General features: G+C 37.3%; 1 protein-coding gene across 1 annotated transcript in view; it reads left to right on the forward strand.

Moving 5' to 3' along the window:
- The first annotated feature begins 2501 nt into the window (after nt 1–2501).
- Nucleotides 2502–17172, forward strand: part of PRKD3 (protein kinase D3) — a 62308-nt gene continuing 47637 nt past the window's right edge. The window contains exon 1 of the mRNA XM_065891674.1: nt 2502–2789. Coding sequence (XP_065747746.1) covers nt 2502–2789 — 288 coding nt within the window. The remainder of the gene's footprint in view (nt 2790–17172) is intronic.

Raw genomic sequence — 17172 nt, forward strand, 5'->3', positions numbered from 1 at the left:
TCTGAGCTCTTTCTCCAAGATGATAGAAGTCAGCTTTGTAATTGCACTGACTAATTGCTTTAGCAATATGGAGTGCATTGCATCTGAACCCGAAGACTTGCACTTCCATAAAGATGTGTTAGTCCCTCATATTCACGAGGCTCAGGTTTCAGTTCTCAATGCTCTTCTACAACTTTAGTTTAAAAACTCAGAGAAAGTAAGCAAAAGACAAGTTGAGCAATCGTGCCTTCTCAGTGTGCTCTCTCAACCTTAACATCCTCTCTGAGCGGTGATTCTTTCAGTTCCTTGTTCTTTCAGAAATGGTATGTGATTGTGGAGACAGCACTTGGTAGGAAAGTATGGAACTTGGGTCCTGATTCCCACTCCACCTCTTAATGGCCATTTGATGCTGGGCAAGTTACTTTATCTGCTTTTGCTTCCGTTAACTCATCTGCAAAAATAATAAATAATATTTGCCTTGTCAAATTCCAAAGAGATATCATGAGATAAAGCATATAAAACATTTACAAGACATTAAGTGCTGTACAATATAAAATGGGTTAAAATTACTTAATCTGAATGTAGTTCTAAAAGCTTTGTTATCTTTAAGCAGTTTTTTTCTAAGCCATACTTTTTCTTGAACTTGCTCATTCCTAATACTATATCTGTATGTTTTTGCTCTTCTGTTATGTTCATCCTCATTTATTTAGCCCCATTAACTACTTTCCAGAGTCATTCTGCAACCACATTGGATGCGTCACTCTTTTTTATCATTAGACTTGTTTACAGGTATATGGATGGAATTTAAATTGAGAGATCCTTCTCTTGTGAGCCATTTCACTTAGCCATGGGGTTGTACTTTTAGTTTTTGAACTGTCCTTATGTAAAATTGTGATACATATGTAACTGTGCTTAGTGTTCTCTTTTTCACTTTTAGAAATTTTTTATGACAAGATCGCTTTTTCCTATGTTCCTGTCTTAAGTATGTCTTTTACACTTCTTTGTGTGTCATGTAACTGTGTTTAGTATATGCTTCCTTAGTTTTCTGAAAGAAATCTGCTTAGATTTAAACTTTTAATATAAAAAAGAATACTCTTGTCTATGTTAGGGCAGTATTATACATCTTTTGTATGGCCAAGTGGTATTTTATTTCTATGACAATGTCAGTTTTACTTTTCTTTTTTGTCCCTTCTGTTTTTGTCATAACTCAGTTGTGTATTTGTGGAATAAAAGTGTTTGACCTTCAAGTTTTAGGTATTAGTGAGGAATAGCAGGGTTTTGTTTTTTGCTCTTTTTTTTTTTATCAGGAGGCTCTCCCTGAAATCATGGGCTCTGATAACTAGACCAAAAAAAAAAAAGGCTACCCATTAGGATTTATTGGTGAATTATAAACATACAGCCAAAACATACCATTTTTAAAAAGCACAAGGATTCTTTTTTAAAATTAATTAATAAATTTTATTTATTTTGGCTGTGTTGGGTCTTCATTGTTGCACCCGAGCTTTCTCTAGTTGCAGTGAGCAGGGGCTGCTCTTCGTTGCAGTTGTGCGGGCTTCTCGTTGCAGTGGCTTCTCCTTTTGCGGAGCGTGGGCTCTAGGTGCGCAGGCTTCAGTAGTTGAGGTGCACGGGCTTCAGTAGTTGTGACACGTGGGCTCAGTAGTTGTGGCGCACGGGCTTAGTTGCTCCGCAGCATGTGGGAGCTTCCTAGACCAGAGCTCAAACCCATGTCCCCTGCATTGGCAGGCAGATTCTTAACCACTGGGCCACCAGGGAAGTCCCAAGGATTCTTGCATTTTTAAAATAATGTTAAGTGAGTATAAAATATTAAAAGTTTCTAAAAAATTTCTTCCAGGCTACCTACATTTCAGAAAGCATCAACTTTTCTCCATGGGCCCATTCACCAAGTGGAATATGCCTGTACTATTTTAAAAAGCCTTTGTGCTTAATCCTGGAAAAATTTGCTCCTCCAAAATGAAAATGAGGACATTTGAGAAGGTGATTTAAGGTGTGGACATTTGAGAAAGTGTCCCATTAGATCAAGGAACCAAAGGATAAGTACTGAATAGACTAATCCTAAACACTTTTTATTTTTTAAACTAGGAGGATTTTATTTTGACAGAAAAACAACTTTTATTCATTATGTATTTTCTGAAATTAAAAGAGAGAGACAAGAATAGACTTAAAAGAAAATAGATGAAGATGTTTAGTAAATAAACAGTGTCAACTCTCTTCTGATGAGGATAATTCAGTGATGTTAAATCCTTTCCAAAACCCTGGTTGTGGTCCTAAAGACAAGACTCTTCTTTGATGGGACTGATATTAAGGGAAGTGGGACCTTTTGTATATTCAACTCACAGTTGTAGAACTTGCCATCATCAGCATGAGTGGCTTAAAAGAGGAAATAAAGAAGCTTTCAACTAAATCTGAAAGTACAGTCATTTTTTTACCACTGTGATTTTAAGGCCTCTTCATAACCATTGAAAAAGAATTGACAACTGTTTTAAAAGATTAAAGAAAGGCAGATGTCTGCAAACAGTTCTCCTCCATCATCCCAGAAGTCTGTAATACCTGCAACTCTTCCTGCTGTGCTTCCAGCTCCTTCTCCGTGTTCAAGTCCTAAAACAGGACTCTCTGCGCGGCTCTCTAATGGAAGCTTCAGTGCACCATCACTCAACAACTCCAGAGGCTCAGTGCATACAATCTCATTTCTACTGCAAATTGGCCTTACACGGGAGAGTATTACCATCGAAGCCCAGGAACTATCTTTATCTGCTGTCAAGGATCTTGTGTGCTCCATTGTTTATCAAAAGGTACTGTGCATGCTATTTATGTCAGTAGTTTTTCTAAGTAATATTGTTTCTACTGCTTTTCTATAAATTATACATGCAACAGTGAGTTAACACATATGGATCAATCAGTTGTTTATATCTTAATTCTGAGCATTGGGAGAGAGTCCTAATAGACTAAAAGCCTAAAGTCTGAAATTTCAGAGTCTAACAGCTGGAGCCTATATCCAGGCTTTAAAATACTGCTTATTCAATTCATCTCTTTAAGAGTAGGAAAATCAGTGTAAAGTCAAGAGGACTTAAACAGTCTCACTTGTTTTCAGAGAAAACAGTCAGGAGGTAGAAGGCACAAGGCATCAAGGGGGCTTACCAAAAGGATGAGACACAGCTGCTGCTGAGTCCAGGTCCATACCTCGTTCTTCCTAGGTCCCCTGTGTGCTGCCCTTTTGTCCCCTTTAGATCCTGATTTCACCTAAACTGCCAGAGGACCACACTCTCTCTGTCTCTTAAAAATTAGGTAAATGAGCTGTAATACGTATCAGAATAGAAGAAAAATTTTTAATTTAAAATCACCCTCAAATTTTAAATTGAGGGTGATTTTATTTTGCTTCCAATCAACTCACCCCCTGCCCTGTACCATACCATTTTTTAAGGAATCTTAGCTAAATTTCTTTAATAATCTTGATTTGATGCATGAGCTGGTATGTTCTATGTTTTATCATAAAACTGTATATAAGTAGTATGAATTGGTTACATTTTCTTTTTAATGGACTAAGCCTATGTTTCAAACAACTTAGTATACTTTATGTTTTAAAAATCCTATCAGTAAGATTAATGTGTTTGGATAATGCTCCTCATCTTACTGTTTTTGTTTCAGTTACTTATGCTTTACATGGTTTGTCATTATCTTCTGATGTAGAAGTAATTAACAGTCAAAAAAATGTTATGTGGTTTGTGAAAATGACCCTTGTCTCCTTTGTGTTAACAATGACTTATCTATTTAAATGTGACCAAAAGTAATTTTAGGTATTCTTCTGTAGATCTGTAGAACAATCTTTGTGTCTTTAAGTATCTTTGCTTTTAATTTCCCTTTCATCAGGTGGTAACAGATGTTTTAATAAATATTTTTGCAACTAGGTTTTTAATTTAATGGTAAGATTTTAACTTAAATACAATTTGTAACTATTGTCTCTCTTTTTTTGAGCCCATAGAAAATCATAACTAATGTTTTGGTAGAGTCTATATTATTCAGTTTTCAACCTTTGGAAATTTGACTTAGTTCTTATATTTATACAGAGGCATACTGATTTTCTACAGGATCACTTTAGAATTAATGTTACTTCCTCATTAATATAGATGTGAGAAGTGGGTCAGATGGGTCCAGTTCTTGGGAAGCTAGGTTAAAAATCATAATCTATGAAAAATTCTAGTGAAGCCAAGGAAATAAACAAGATATGGCTCAAGAAAAGATAATTCAGGGTGAACTTTATGCAAATGTAAAATGGAATTATTGATTATGGAGATAGCCAGCATAAAATTAATATCATGGTGAACTGAATTTGAGTCAATATTGTAGTGATATGGGGATGTGCTTGGCAAAAATATAAAACATGTATGTGACATAATCTTAGTACACACTCCTTTTGACATGTGCTAGCATCCTAACTTGTTTAAGTGTAGTGAAAAAGAGTATTGAGCTTGTAACTGGGTCAGCTGTATTGTTTTTTGTTTGTTTTTGGCCATCCCATACAGCTTGCGGGATCTTAGTTCGCCAACCAGGGATTGAACCCAGGCCCTCAGCAGTGAGAGCACAGAGTCCTAACCACTGGTCCGCCAGGGAATTCCCAGATCTGTTGTTTATTAACTGCATACCTTTGTGTGATTTGACTTCTCTGTATTACATTTCCACATCTATCAAATGATTGAGTTGGGATGATTTGTTTTTTTTAATAAATTTATTTATTTTATTTTATTTTTATTTTTGGCTGTGTTGGGTCTTCGTCACTGCACGCGGGCTTTCTCTAGTTGCGACAAGTGGGGGCTACTCTTCGTTGCGGAGCACAGGCTTCAGTAGTTGTGGCACGTAGGCTCAGTAGTTGTGGCACGCAGTCTCTAGAGCACAGGCTCAGTAGTTGTGGCGCACGGGCTTAGTTGCTCTACGGCATGTGGGATCTTCCTGGACCAGGGCTTGAACCCGTGTCCCCTGCATTGGCAGGCGGATTCTTAACCACTGCTCCACCAGGGAAGCCCGAGATGGGATGATTTCTAGTGTGTAATTCCAGCTGTGAAATTCTGAATCATTTAACCTAAAGTTAAGTCTTCACTCTAGAGACAGATTAAGGAGAAAGGAATTTCAAGGAATGATCTACTCAGGTCCTAACTGGAAAGAAATCTTAAGGGAACCAACTCAGATTCTGGGGTTTGATAAAGAGGTTTCATGGAACCCTAACTCACCTGGGAGATGGAAGAACCATGTCAGAAGTTCTTTTCTTTTTACATTCTCTCTTAGATTCTTGCTTGCTAATCACTTACTTCCATTACCTACACATGCATAGCTCCAGGTTAACTCCCAGGACTCTGATGGGCACACCTGCTTTTCTTATTTCTGTTCTTAGTAAATACATTTATTGAACCTTTTAAAGATAGAGCACTGGTTAAATTTTAAGAAGTAGGTTAACCAAATGTCCCTTCCCTCAAAAAGCTTATAGTCTGGTAAGGGAAACATTTACCAGAATAAAATATGAGACGTAGAAAGTGAAGTTAAAATAAACAGTGCTCTTCTCAGGTTGATAAAAGATATGAAAGACTTCATATGAAATGTAACATTTCATCTGATACTTAAAGAATGAGTAAGATTTCAGTGATATGGGAGGTAAGGAGTACATACCAAGGCAAAAAAATCAGGATGAGCAAAGATACGGGAGGGGAAAGGAGGAAGATTATAATTGACAACATTTATTGAGTACCTGCTGTATGTCAGGAGCTTCACACACCCTTTCTGCTTAATACTTGCAACAAGTTTTGGTGCATCTCACATAGTTAATGAGAGTTTTTTTTTTTCTTGTGATGAGAATTTGTAAGATCTGTTCTCTTAAAAACTTTCAGATATAAAGTATTGTTAACTGTAGTCACCATGCTGTACATTACATTGCCTGAACTTACTTATTTTATAACTAGAAGTTAGTACCCTTTGACCACTTTCACCCATTTCCCTACTTTCTACCCTTTGTCTCTAGTAATCACCAGCTCTGGTTTTTCCAGATTCCACATATAAGTGAAATCATACAATATTTATTTTTTCTCTGCTTGACTTATCTTACTTAGCATAATGCCCTCAAGGTCCATCCACGTTGTTGCAAATGATAGGATTTCCTTCCTTTTAAGATTGAATAGTGTGTGTGTGTGTGTGTATGTGTGTGTGTGTGTGTATCACATTTTCTTTATCCATCTGTCGATGGACACATAGGTTGTTTCCACATCTTGGCTATTGTAAATAATGATGCAATAACATGAGGGTGCAGATTTCAGTCAAGATAGTGATTTCATATCCTTTGACTGTATACCCAGAAGTGGAATTGCTGGATCACATGGTAGTTCCGTTTTTAATTTTTTGAGGAACCTCCATGCTGTTACATAGTGCCTGCACCAATTTACATTCCCATTAACAGTGCACCAGGGTTCCCATTTCTCCACATCCTTGTCAACATATATTATTATCCTTTTGACAGTAGCCATTCTAACGGGTATGATGTGATACCTCATTGTGGTTTTGATTTACATTTCCCTGATGATTATTGATGGAAAACTTTTTCATGTACCTGTTGGCCATTTGTATGTCTTTTTTGGAAAAATGTTTATTAAGTTCCTCTGCCCACTTTTAAAAAAAATAAATTTATTTTATTTTTGGCTGCATTGGGTTTTCGTTGCTGCGCGTGGGCTTTTCTCTGGTTGCGGCGAGTGGGGGCTACTCTGTTGCAGTGTGTGGGCTTCTCATTGTGGTGGCTTCCCTTCTTGCAGACCACGGGCTCTAGGTGTGCAGGCTTCAGTAGTTGTGGCATGCGGGCTCAGTAGTTGTGGTGCACGGACTTAGTTGCTCCGCTGCATGTGGGATTTTCCCAGACCAGGGCTCGAACCCGTGTCCCCTGCATTGGCAGGCAGATTCTTAACCACTGTGCCACCAGGGAAGTCCTCCTCTGCCAATTTTTTAATCTAATTGATAGGTGTTTTTTTTGTTTTGTTTTGTGTTGTTTTCTTTTGATATTGAGTTATATGAGTTCTTCATATATTTTGGATATTAACTCTTTATCAGATATAAGATTTGAAGATATTTTCTCCAATTCCAAAGGTTTCCTTTCAATTTTTTTTTTTTTTTTTTTTTTTTTTTTTTTGGCGGTACACGGACCTCTCACTGTTGTGGCCTCTCCCTGTTGTGGCCTCTCCCGTTGCGGAGCACAGGCTCTGGACACTCAGGCTCAGCGGCCATGGCTCACGGGCCCAGCTGCTCCGCGGCATATGGGATCTTCCCGGGCCGGGGCACGAACCTGTGTCCCCTGCATCGGCAGGCGGACTCTCAACCACTGCGCCACCAGGGAAGCCCCTCCTTTTCATTTTTTAATGGTTTCCTTTGCTATAGAGAAGCTTTTAGTTTGATTTAGTCATACTTGTTTATTTTTGCTTTTGTTGCTTTTGCTGTTTATGTCAAATCCAAAAAATCATTGCTGGGTTCGATGTCAAGGAGCTTACCCTCTTATGTTTTCTTCTAGGAGTTTTATGGTTTCAGATCTTATGATCAAGTCTGTAGTCCATTTTCAGTTGATTTTTGTGTACAGTGTAAGACTGGGCTTCAGTTTCATTCTTCTGCATCTGGCTCTTCAGTTTTCCCAGCACCATTTATTGAAGAGACTGTCCTTTCCCGTTGTATATTCTTGGCTCCTTTGTTGTAAATAAATATGTACGCATGGGTTTATTTCTGGGCTCTGTTCTGTTTCATTGATTTAATGTGTCCATTTTTACGCCAATACCATATTGGTTTGATTACTGTGACTTTGAAGTGTAGTTTGAAATCAGAGGCATGATGCCTCCAGCTTTGTTCTTCTTAAGACTGTTTTGGCTATTTGGGGTCTTCTGTGGTTCCATACAAATTTTAAGATTGCTTTTTCTATTTTTGTGAAAAATAATCATTGGAATTTTGATAGGAATTGCATTGAATCAGTAGATCATTTTGGGTAGTATGGACATCTTAATATTCTTTCAGTTTGTGAACATAGAATATCTATTTGTGTCTTCTACAATTTCTTTCATCAATGTCTTACAGTTCTCAGTGTATAGGTCTTTTACCTCCTTGGTTAAATTTATTTGTAGGTATTTTATTCTTTTTGATACACCTGCATGTGAGTTTGTTTCTTTTTTTTTTCTGACTGCATCGGGTCTTAGTTGAGGCATTGGGTCTTCGTTGCTGTGCATGGGCTTTCTCTAGCTGTGGTGAGCGGGGGCTGTTCTTCGTTGCACTGCATGGGCTTCTCATTGAGGTGGCTTCTCTTGTTGAGGAGCATGGGCTCTAGGCGCATGGGCTTCAGTAGCTGTGGTTCGTGGGCTCTAGAGCGCAGGCTCAGTAGTTGTGGCACACGGGCTTAGTTGCTCCACGGCTTGTGGGATCTTCACGGACCAGGGCTTGAACCCGTGTCCCCTGCATTGGCAGGCGGATTCTTAACCACTGCGCCACCAGGGAAGTCTTGAACATCTGTTTGAGGGGCACAATTCAACAGTCCATTTCAAAATAATTTTGTATATGGTAAGATAAGAATCAAACTTCATTTCTTTTTGTAGGACATCAGATTTTTCCAGGACCATTTGTTGAAAAGACTATTCTTCCCTTACTCAATTACTTTAGTACCTTGGTTGTAAATCAGTTGACCACATATATCTTGGGCCATTTCTGAACACTGTTTTGTTTTATCGACTTATGTGTCTGTATCCTTAAACTAATTCCACATTGTCTTGAATTCTTTAGTTTTATAAAGACATGATGTCAGGGCATAAATCCTGCAACTTTGTTCTTTTTTTCGAAACTATTTATCCCAGTTTGCGTTCTTTGCATTTCCATATAAATGTTAAAATCAGCTTGGTGATTTATACATAAAAGCTTACCAGAATTGTGTATATCATTTTTTATCTGTGTTTCATGTTTTTGATGCAGTTTTAAATGGGGTTTTTAAATTTTCTAATTTCTTTTTTTAAAAAAACATTTTATTGGAGTATAATTGCTTTACAGTGTTGTGTTAGTTCCTGCTGTATAACAGGGTGAATCAGCTATATGCATACGTATATCCCCATATCCCTTCCCTCTTGTGTCTCTCTCCCACCCTCCTTATCCCACCCCTCTAGGTGGTCGCAAAGCACCCAGCTCATTTCCCTGTGCCATGCAGCTGCTTCCCACTATCTATCTATTTTACATTTGGTAGTGTATGTATATCAATGCTACTCTCTTACTTCATCCCAGCTTACCCTTCCCCCTCCCCATTTCCTGAAGTCCATTCTCTACATCTGTGTCTTTATTCCTGTCCAGCCCCTAGGTTCATCAGAACCATTTTTTTTTAGATTCCATATATATGTGTTAGCATACGGTATTTGTTTTTCTCTTTCTGACTTACTTCACTCTATGACAGACTCTAGGTCCGTCCACCTCACTACAAATAACTCAATTTCGTTTCTTTTTATGGCTGAGTAATATTCCATTGTATATATGTGCCGCATCTTCTTTATCCATTCATCTGTTGATGGACATTTAGGTGATTCCATGTCCTGGCTGTTGTAAATAGTGCTGCAATGAACATTGGTGGTAAATGTCTCTTTTCTTTTTTTTTGCGGTACGCGGGCCTCTCACTGTTGTGGCCCCTCCCGTTGCAGAGCACAGGCTCCGGACGCGCAGGCTCAGCGGCCATGGCTCACGGGCCTAGCCGCTCCACGGCATGTGGGATCTTCCTGGACCGGGGCATGAACCCGTGTCCCCTGCATCGGCAGGCGGACTCTCAACCACTGTGCCACCAGGGAAGCCCAATGTCTCTTTTTGAATTATGGTTTTCTCAGGGCGTATGCCCAGTAGTGGGATTGCTGGGTCATATGGTAGTTCTATTTTTAGTTTTTTAAGGAACCTCCATACTGTTTACCATAGTGGCTGTATCAATTTACATTCCCACCAACAGTGCAGGAGGGCTCCCTTTTCACCACGCCCTTTCCAGCATTTATTGTTTCTAGGTTTTTTGATAATGGCCATTCTGACCGGCATGAGGTGATACTTCATTGTGGTTTTGATTTGCATTTCTCTAATAATTAGTGATGTTGAACATCTTTTCATGTGCCTCTTGGCCATCTGTATGTCTTCTTTGGTGAAATGTCTGTTTAGGTCTTCTGCCCATTTTTTAACTGGATTGTTTGTTTTTTTGATATTGAGCTCCACGAGCTGTTTGTATATTTTGGAAATTAATAAATGTCTGTTGTTTCATTTGCAAATATTTTCTCCCATTTTGAGGGTTGCCTTTTTGTCTTGTTTATGGCTTCCTTCACTGTGCAAAAGCTTTTAAGATGTTTCATAATTGAATAAGTAAAGAAAAGAATCCATATGAAGCAGTATAGTATGGTAGTTAAAAACATGAGTTTGCGGATCAGTAAAATTTGGGTTTGTCTTTACAACTTACTAGTTGTGTAACCTTGGTTTCTTATCTGGAAAACGAGGCTAAAAATAGTACTAATTTCATGGTTTTGTGTGTGTGTGTGTGTGTACGTGTACATTAAATGATATATTTATAAAACGCTTAGTCCAGCACCTAGCACATAGTAATCACACAGTAAGTGTTAGCTTAACAATAATATTATTTATTAGTCTGATCTTTGTGGCTTCTAAACTAAACAAACAAGCAAACAAAACTTTAACCACACTGTACTTTGGGATCCTTTCCCTTTTGAGAGCTTATAAGAAACTAGTGGTGATCCAGAAATAGCTGAAAGCTACTACCAGTTAAGTTTATGTTAACTTTTGGTTTTCTGCTTTATGGAATATACATTTGTGTCATAATCTATTTTCTACTGTGTATAAGGCAATTGATTCCTTTCTTGATCTGTATGGGTAAATTCTTCACAATTTCATATTAGCTCTACTAATGCTTCTTTTTATTGATGCAGAAAATTGGAGGTTAATGATATATCAATTCTGTGGTTTATTTAATCTTCTGTTCTTGGTCTGTATGTGTGAGTTTCATGTGCAGTCTTAGCTCCTGAAAACCTGTGACTTTTGTCTTCAATATTGTAATATATTCCTCAGGGGATTAGTTTCTTTAGATTAATGTGATTACAGATGTGATTTCAGAATCATATAATTTTGAGTTCAGCTGATTTAACTAGTTAATTACTATTGTTGAGCAGTAAGTGAGCAAACATGCTTTTTCTATATTTCTATACCCTTAGGCTATTACATCTAATATAATGGAATTGAGATATTCCTTACTGTATGAATATTCCCAAGGACTGAACTGCCAGAAAGAGCCTATAGAGCAACTATAAAGGTATAGGGAGAGGAGCGTTCATTGAAACTATGTAAGATCTTTTGATATCACAAGAGGGACATGAAAACTAACCAAGAGTACATAAATATTTCCATTAGGGAAAAAGTGATTAAAAGTATTTATTGATAATTATCTTAAGAAATAAATGAATACAACTACAAATAAAATTAAAATTTTTTCTGAAATATTTAAGAAAAAGGCTTTGTGAAATAAATGTAGTATCATGTTTCTGAAAAGGAAGGCTGATAGTATATAATTTTTACTCCCCAATTTAAATTATTTTTTCCATTCAGATTGTTATTGGGATTCTTTTTACTCTGACAATGTTTCTCTAAAGTTTATCTGGGAGAAAAAGTAGTCAAAAGCATTAAGTTAAAAATCTGAAAAATAAGAGAGAAAGGGAAGAGAAAAACTACAATAACTGAAACCAAATACTGCTAAAAGCAGGAATAGATCCATGGTACATTTTAGGTACATGCCAAGGGAGGCATGAGAAAAAAAAAGGAATCATTTTTGAGAAATTTGTGTTTAGAAAACTCATTAAGCAGTTGAAGGGCCATAAACATAGACCTCCACTTAATACCTGACACCAAGATAAATTTCAGAGGATTTAAAGGTTACATATGAGCATTCAAATCAAAGGAAAATTAGAATAAAGTAGAATTGAATATTTATCAAACTTATAATAGAGAGTGGGTATTTCACTTTCAAAACAATAAAAGGAAACAAAAGGGAAAAGAACAGTTTGCAGATTTGAATATTCCAAGTGTAATATTTACATATGTAAGAATAATAAAAACAGAAATAAGATGGGGGAAATACTACAACAAGTATTATATAAAGCTAATATCTATTCTGTAAATAGCTCATATATTTGTAAGAAAAACACTGGTCTCTAAATATTTGGTCAATTGATAAAAAAAATATATTTCACAAAGATATTAAGTTAGTAAACAAGCATGTGGGAAAATGTTCAAAATAGTAGTAATAAATAAACATTAGGTATTATGTGCTCAATTAGGGGAAAAGTGTGATTGGTATTTCCATTATAGGTCAGGGTATGGTAAAACCTCATAGAAATAGAGAACAATCAATGATTCCAGGCTTACAAAAGTTAAAAACTGGATCAATTTCTAACTAACACAGATAATATAAAACATATACACTGAGATTTTTTTCCCCCTCAATGAATATATCTCTGTAACCAGCAAATCATTGATTGTTGAACTTTGCTTAAAACTTGGATGTGGGGCTTCCCTGGTAGTGCAGTGGTTGAGAGTCCGCCTGCCGATGCAGGGGACACGGGTTCGTGCCCCGGTCCGGGAAGATCCCACATGCCGTGGAGCGGCTGGGCCCGTGAGCCTGCGCGTCCAGAGCCTGTGCTCCGCAACGGCAGAGGCCACAATAGTGAGAGGCCCGCGTACCGCAAAAAAAAAAAAAAAAAAAAAACTTGGATGTGACCAAAAGTGATCACTCTTTGAATTCAGTCCAGTTTCATGACACATCCTGAGGGTGGAGTGGGTGGAGTTTCTTTTGTTGTTGTTGTTGTCTTTAGCTTAAGCCAAAAAGTTAGCTTCCTTTTTTTGAAAATTTGAAATGCTTCCAACATTTATGTTACACTGAGGTTGGTTCTGTTTTACTCCTCTTTCTATCCCTCCAACTGCCTTATACTCAGTAGACATTTGTTAAAAGACACATTCTACCTGCTTTTACTGCTAAAAACATGATACTGCAGTTAATCTGTGGTGCTAATTACTTCCCTTGATGAAATAACATATAGTTAGAGCCACAAAGAAAAACGAATGAGCCGCTAAGCACCAGTATTCTTTTCCATCCTGTGTCATGTATCAGCACCTTAGTTTTGTCCAGCCTGCTCCCACTAGTTTAGATGGTCAGATATTTAGTTTCTAGAGCTCTTTTCTGGGATTGTGCAAAAGGCCAGGTTCTTCTAGAAAACTCTGAAATTCGCTAACTTATTCACTCTGAGAATACCAGTGAACTTCATCCTTATTCCTTGTAAGAATGTAGATTAGGACAATTTTATTGGCAAATACTACAGCCCCAGTATCTAATTTTAACATATAAGATTAAATTAAAACAGTAGGTCTCAACTGGGTCGACACCACCGCCCGCCCCCCCGCCCCCTCGCCAGGGAACACTGGGCAGTGGCTAGAGACGTTCTGTTTTTGTTGTCTCAGCTATGGGGAGAGGAAGTACTACTGGCATCTAGTGGATAGAGGGCAGGAAGGCTGCTACAGTGCATGGGAGAGCCCACCTGCCCGGCCCACCCCCCATCCCAGCAAAGAATTATCTGGTCCAAAATGCCAGTAGTGCTGAAGTTGAAAAACCCTGAGTTAAACTATATAGAAATAGAGTTTATGAGTTTGGAGAAATCGAAAACTTCTGTTAGTAATATTGTAGGGTCTTAGTAAATTAGTGATAATCAATGTCTTCTAGATGTGAATTGTAGATTGAGAGCTTTAAAATAGGATTTCCAGTTTGGCTTGGGTGTGTTTATTTTAAGAATATTACACAGTTTCCATTATGAGTATGGATATAGTTAAACAGTGGAAGGAAGTTTTTAACCTGTGTATATTAGATTTCTGTATCTTCATATTGGTTTATAAAGCAAACTTAACAACACACGGAATCTCTGCCTTCTAGGAGTTTATAAGCTGAAGGGAGTGTTTTTTATACTGATGAAATCCAAAGAACTGGTAGAACTGGCATTCAGGAGAACAAGAAGGCAGACACTCGGAGCAGTAGGTAGAAGTGGGATTGAGCCAAGCAGAAATTGGCTGATCAGATCTCTGCCAGGAGGCCACTACCAGAGAGAGAGTCAGATTACAATGAGCAAATCAAAACTGAGGGAACATGCCTTTCCCATCTAAGAAGAGAGTGTTCATGCATGGATTCCCAGTGTCAAAATTACATTAGCATTTAAATCTGTTCTGTTATTTTTTGTTACTGGTGTGTATTTTAAAAAGATAATAGTAATCCAAGAGAGAGGTAACAGTGTTTTCAAATCAGAGAGACACATGCAGGTTAAGATTTTGATTCTGTAACTTTCTTATTTTTTGTGATTATAGATCCTTTCTTCCGTCATTTGACTTCTAATCCTGATTAGTAACGCAAGGGTCATAATACCTACCTCAATGTTAAAATATAAAGCCCTTAATACATCGTCTGGCACATAATTAGTACCTTCAAAATAGTAATATTCATGGTTTTAAAATCTCTTGAAATCTGGAAAGATCATTGATCCTGTAGTGTTTTTAAAATTTTAGTAAATACCAAAGCATGTATAGCATTCATGCTATACACGTGACAGTAACTTTGATTTACTCTTGCCCTTTGATTTTAGTATTTAGCATATAACAAACTTAAAAATAGAGTTGAAATATTCACTTAATAGATGAGTGGGGTTACTTGTTTTAGGAATTTTGAGGAAATTAAATGAGATAGCCTATGTCAAGTGCTTTGCATAATGCTTGATGCATAGCAACTTTTACACTCAATGAATGTTAGCTTCTTACCTTGATTTCACATTGCCAAGAGGCTTAGAAATACCTAATTCATTGCTGAATGAAGATAGTAGATGTAATTGGAGTAGGAGAGGAAATTGGCAGACAGCAATTCATTTTAAGCTATAATGATGTTTACTGAAATTGAAATGATTCTAACTAAAGCTGACTGTTTGCTTTTAACTGATTTAAAACATTTGTTTTTAGTTTTGACCATTTACATGACACTAGACCTGAAGGCTCTTTATGTATCCTAATTTAGGAGGATTTTGGTCTATACTTTGACTGAATACATTGTCTCTGCAGACATGGTGTAATTTTCAGGTCCTGCCAAAATAGAGTGAAAGCCCCAGCTGTATTTTTTGTTTTCTAGAAACCAGTTGTCATTCTCTGTTCCCCCCCCCCCCCCGCCATCCCGTTCTTTGCACTACAGCTGTGTTGCAGTCACTAGGTGACATACTACTCTTTACCCTATCCCTACATTTTTTTGTCTTGGCAAAACAGTGTCGGGCAACCATTAACTAATCTGGAGCCTCAAACTGGAAGAAGGATTTTTTTTTTAAATTCTGCTGGGTATTCAGGTTAAGACCTTGACTAGAATAGAAAGTTCCAAGAAGTTCGAATTAAAGATAATCAGAACTAACTGAAAAACAAAGAAAAAATAAAATGAATGTTTTGGATTGTGTCAAAGAAAATGGTATTAAATGAAGCAACTCCTCTGGAATGCCATATTTAGAAAATCCTGTTGGAGATTAATGATGAGATTCAGAGTCCACATTGAATAATTTTCTCATTGGCTCATCTAGACTTTAGTGCCTTCTATCTGTGTATAGAAACAGAGTCCTTGAAATTCTTCTCTTCAATTAAATACTTTACTAAAAAGTGATGTTAAAGTAATAATTATATTTGTTTCTGAGAAATACTTTAGTGTTAAATTAGTTTACCTTTGCTCAGTAGGCAACAACTTTTTTCAGTAAGTTCCGGTTAGATACTAAGTTCTAGGTGCTGGGCCATCAATAGGGAACATTGAAAAGAGATTGTCCTTGCCTTCTTGGAGGTTATTTACTATCATCTGGTTTATTATTAGAAAGACTTACTGTGAAGATTTACTTGGCATCAAATGACTTTAGTATTCAACCTTTCAAATTAAGTGAACATAAAAAAAAAACCTGTGCTGCTGGTAATGTTCTATATCTTGATCTGGGTGGTGCTTACATGGGGTAGGGGATGTAGAGTTATCTATCTTCTAATTAACATTAGTGTACTTTGCTCATTATACTTCAGTTAAAAATGCTTTTTAAAGTAAATTAAATGTACAGTAAAACTCCAGTGGTGGGACTTCCCTGGTGGCACAGTGGTTAAGAATCCGCCTGCCAATGCAGGGGACAAGGGTTCAATTCCTCGTCCAGGAAGATCCCACATGCCTTGGAACAACTAAGCCCACGAGCCACAACTACTGAGCCCGCGTGCCACAACTACTGAAGCCCATGCACCTAGAGCCTGTGCTCCACAACAAGAGAAGCCACCGCAGTGAGAAGCCTGCACACTGCAACAGAGTAGCCCCCACTCGCCACAACTAGAGAAAGGTTGAGCGCAGCAACGAAGATCCAAAGCAGCCAAAAATAAATTAAAAAAAAAAAGTCCAATGGTTTTCCATTGCATTTAGAATAAAACTCATATTCCCTTTTTAAAAGTGTATAATGATAAATTATATGTCAGATAATGTTAAATTCTGAAGCTGTTTTATTAATATGTAAAAATTGTATTTGACCAAGTAGAATTAAAAAGTTGGAAACTTCCTACCTCATCTAACATATTTTATTGACAGAATTTTAATGGCGTGAACTTTAAACTATTCACATTAAATAACTCAAAATATAGTGTTGCTTGAAGGAATTTTTTTACTTAGGATAAGTATAAGTTAATACCATAAAAAGTAACTTCCACAAAATGGGCATAGAAAGATAAGATGATCTGTTTTTTATTCTTGAAACCATCTTTAATGCATAAGCAAAGACAGACAAGTCTAAAGTGGGTAAAGTGAGTGCATAAGGAAGGGGTGAGCATTTGATAACTTATGAAGTTCTGTTACTTTCCCACATGGAATGGGAACAGACTTCATTTTGCACAGTCAAGAGAAGTCATTGGCACAGTGATGGGGGGGGGATTTGGAAAGAGGCCAAACTAAAGGCCTCTTTTGCTTCTGCCCTGCTAGCTCTTTTACTGTTTCTTTCATTTCCTCTTCTTTTAATCAAGGCTGAAATAGGCTAGGGAAGGAAATATAGGCATGTCTAGTTTTCAGAAGGTTATCACCTTACTTCCACA

This window comes from Phocoena phocoena, chromosome 14 (assembly GCF_963924675.1).
Source record: "Phocoena phocoena chromosome 14, mPhoPho1.1, whole genome shotgun sequence".
Lineage (NCBI taxonomy): Eukaryota > Metazoa > Chordata > Mammalia > Artiodactyla > Phocoenidae > Phocoena > Phocoena phocoena.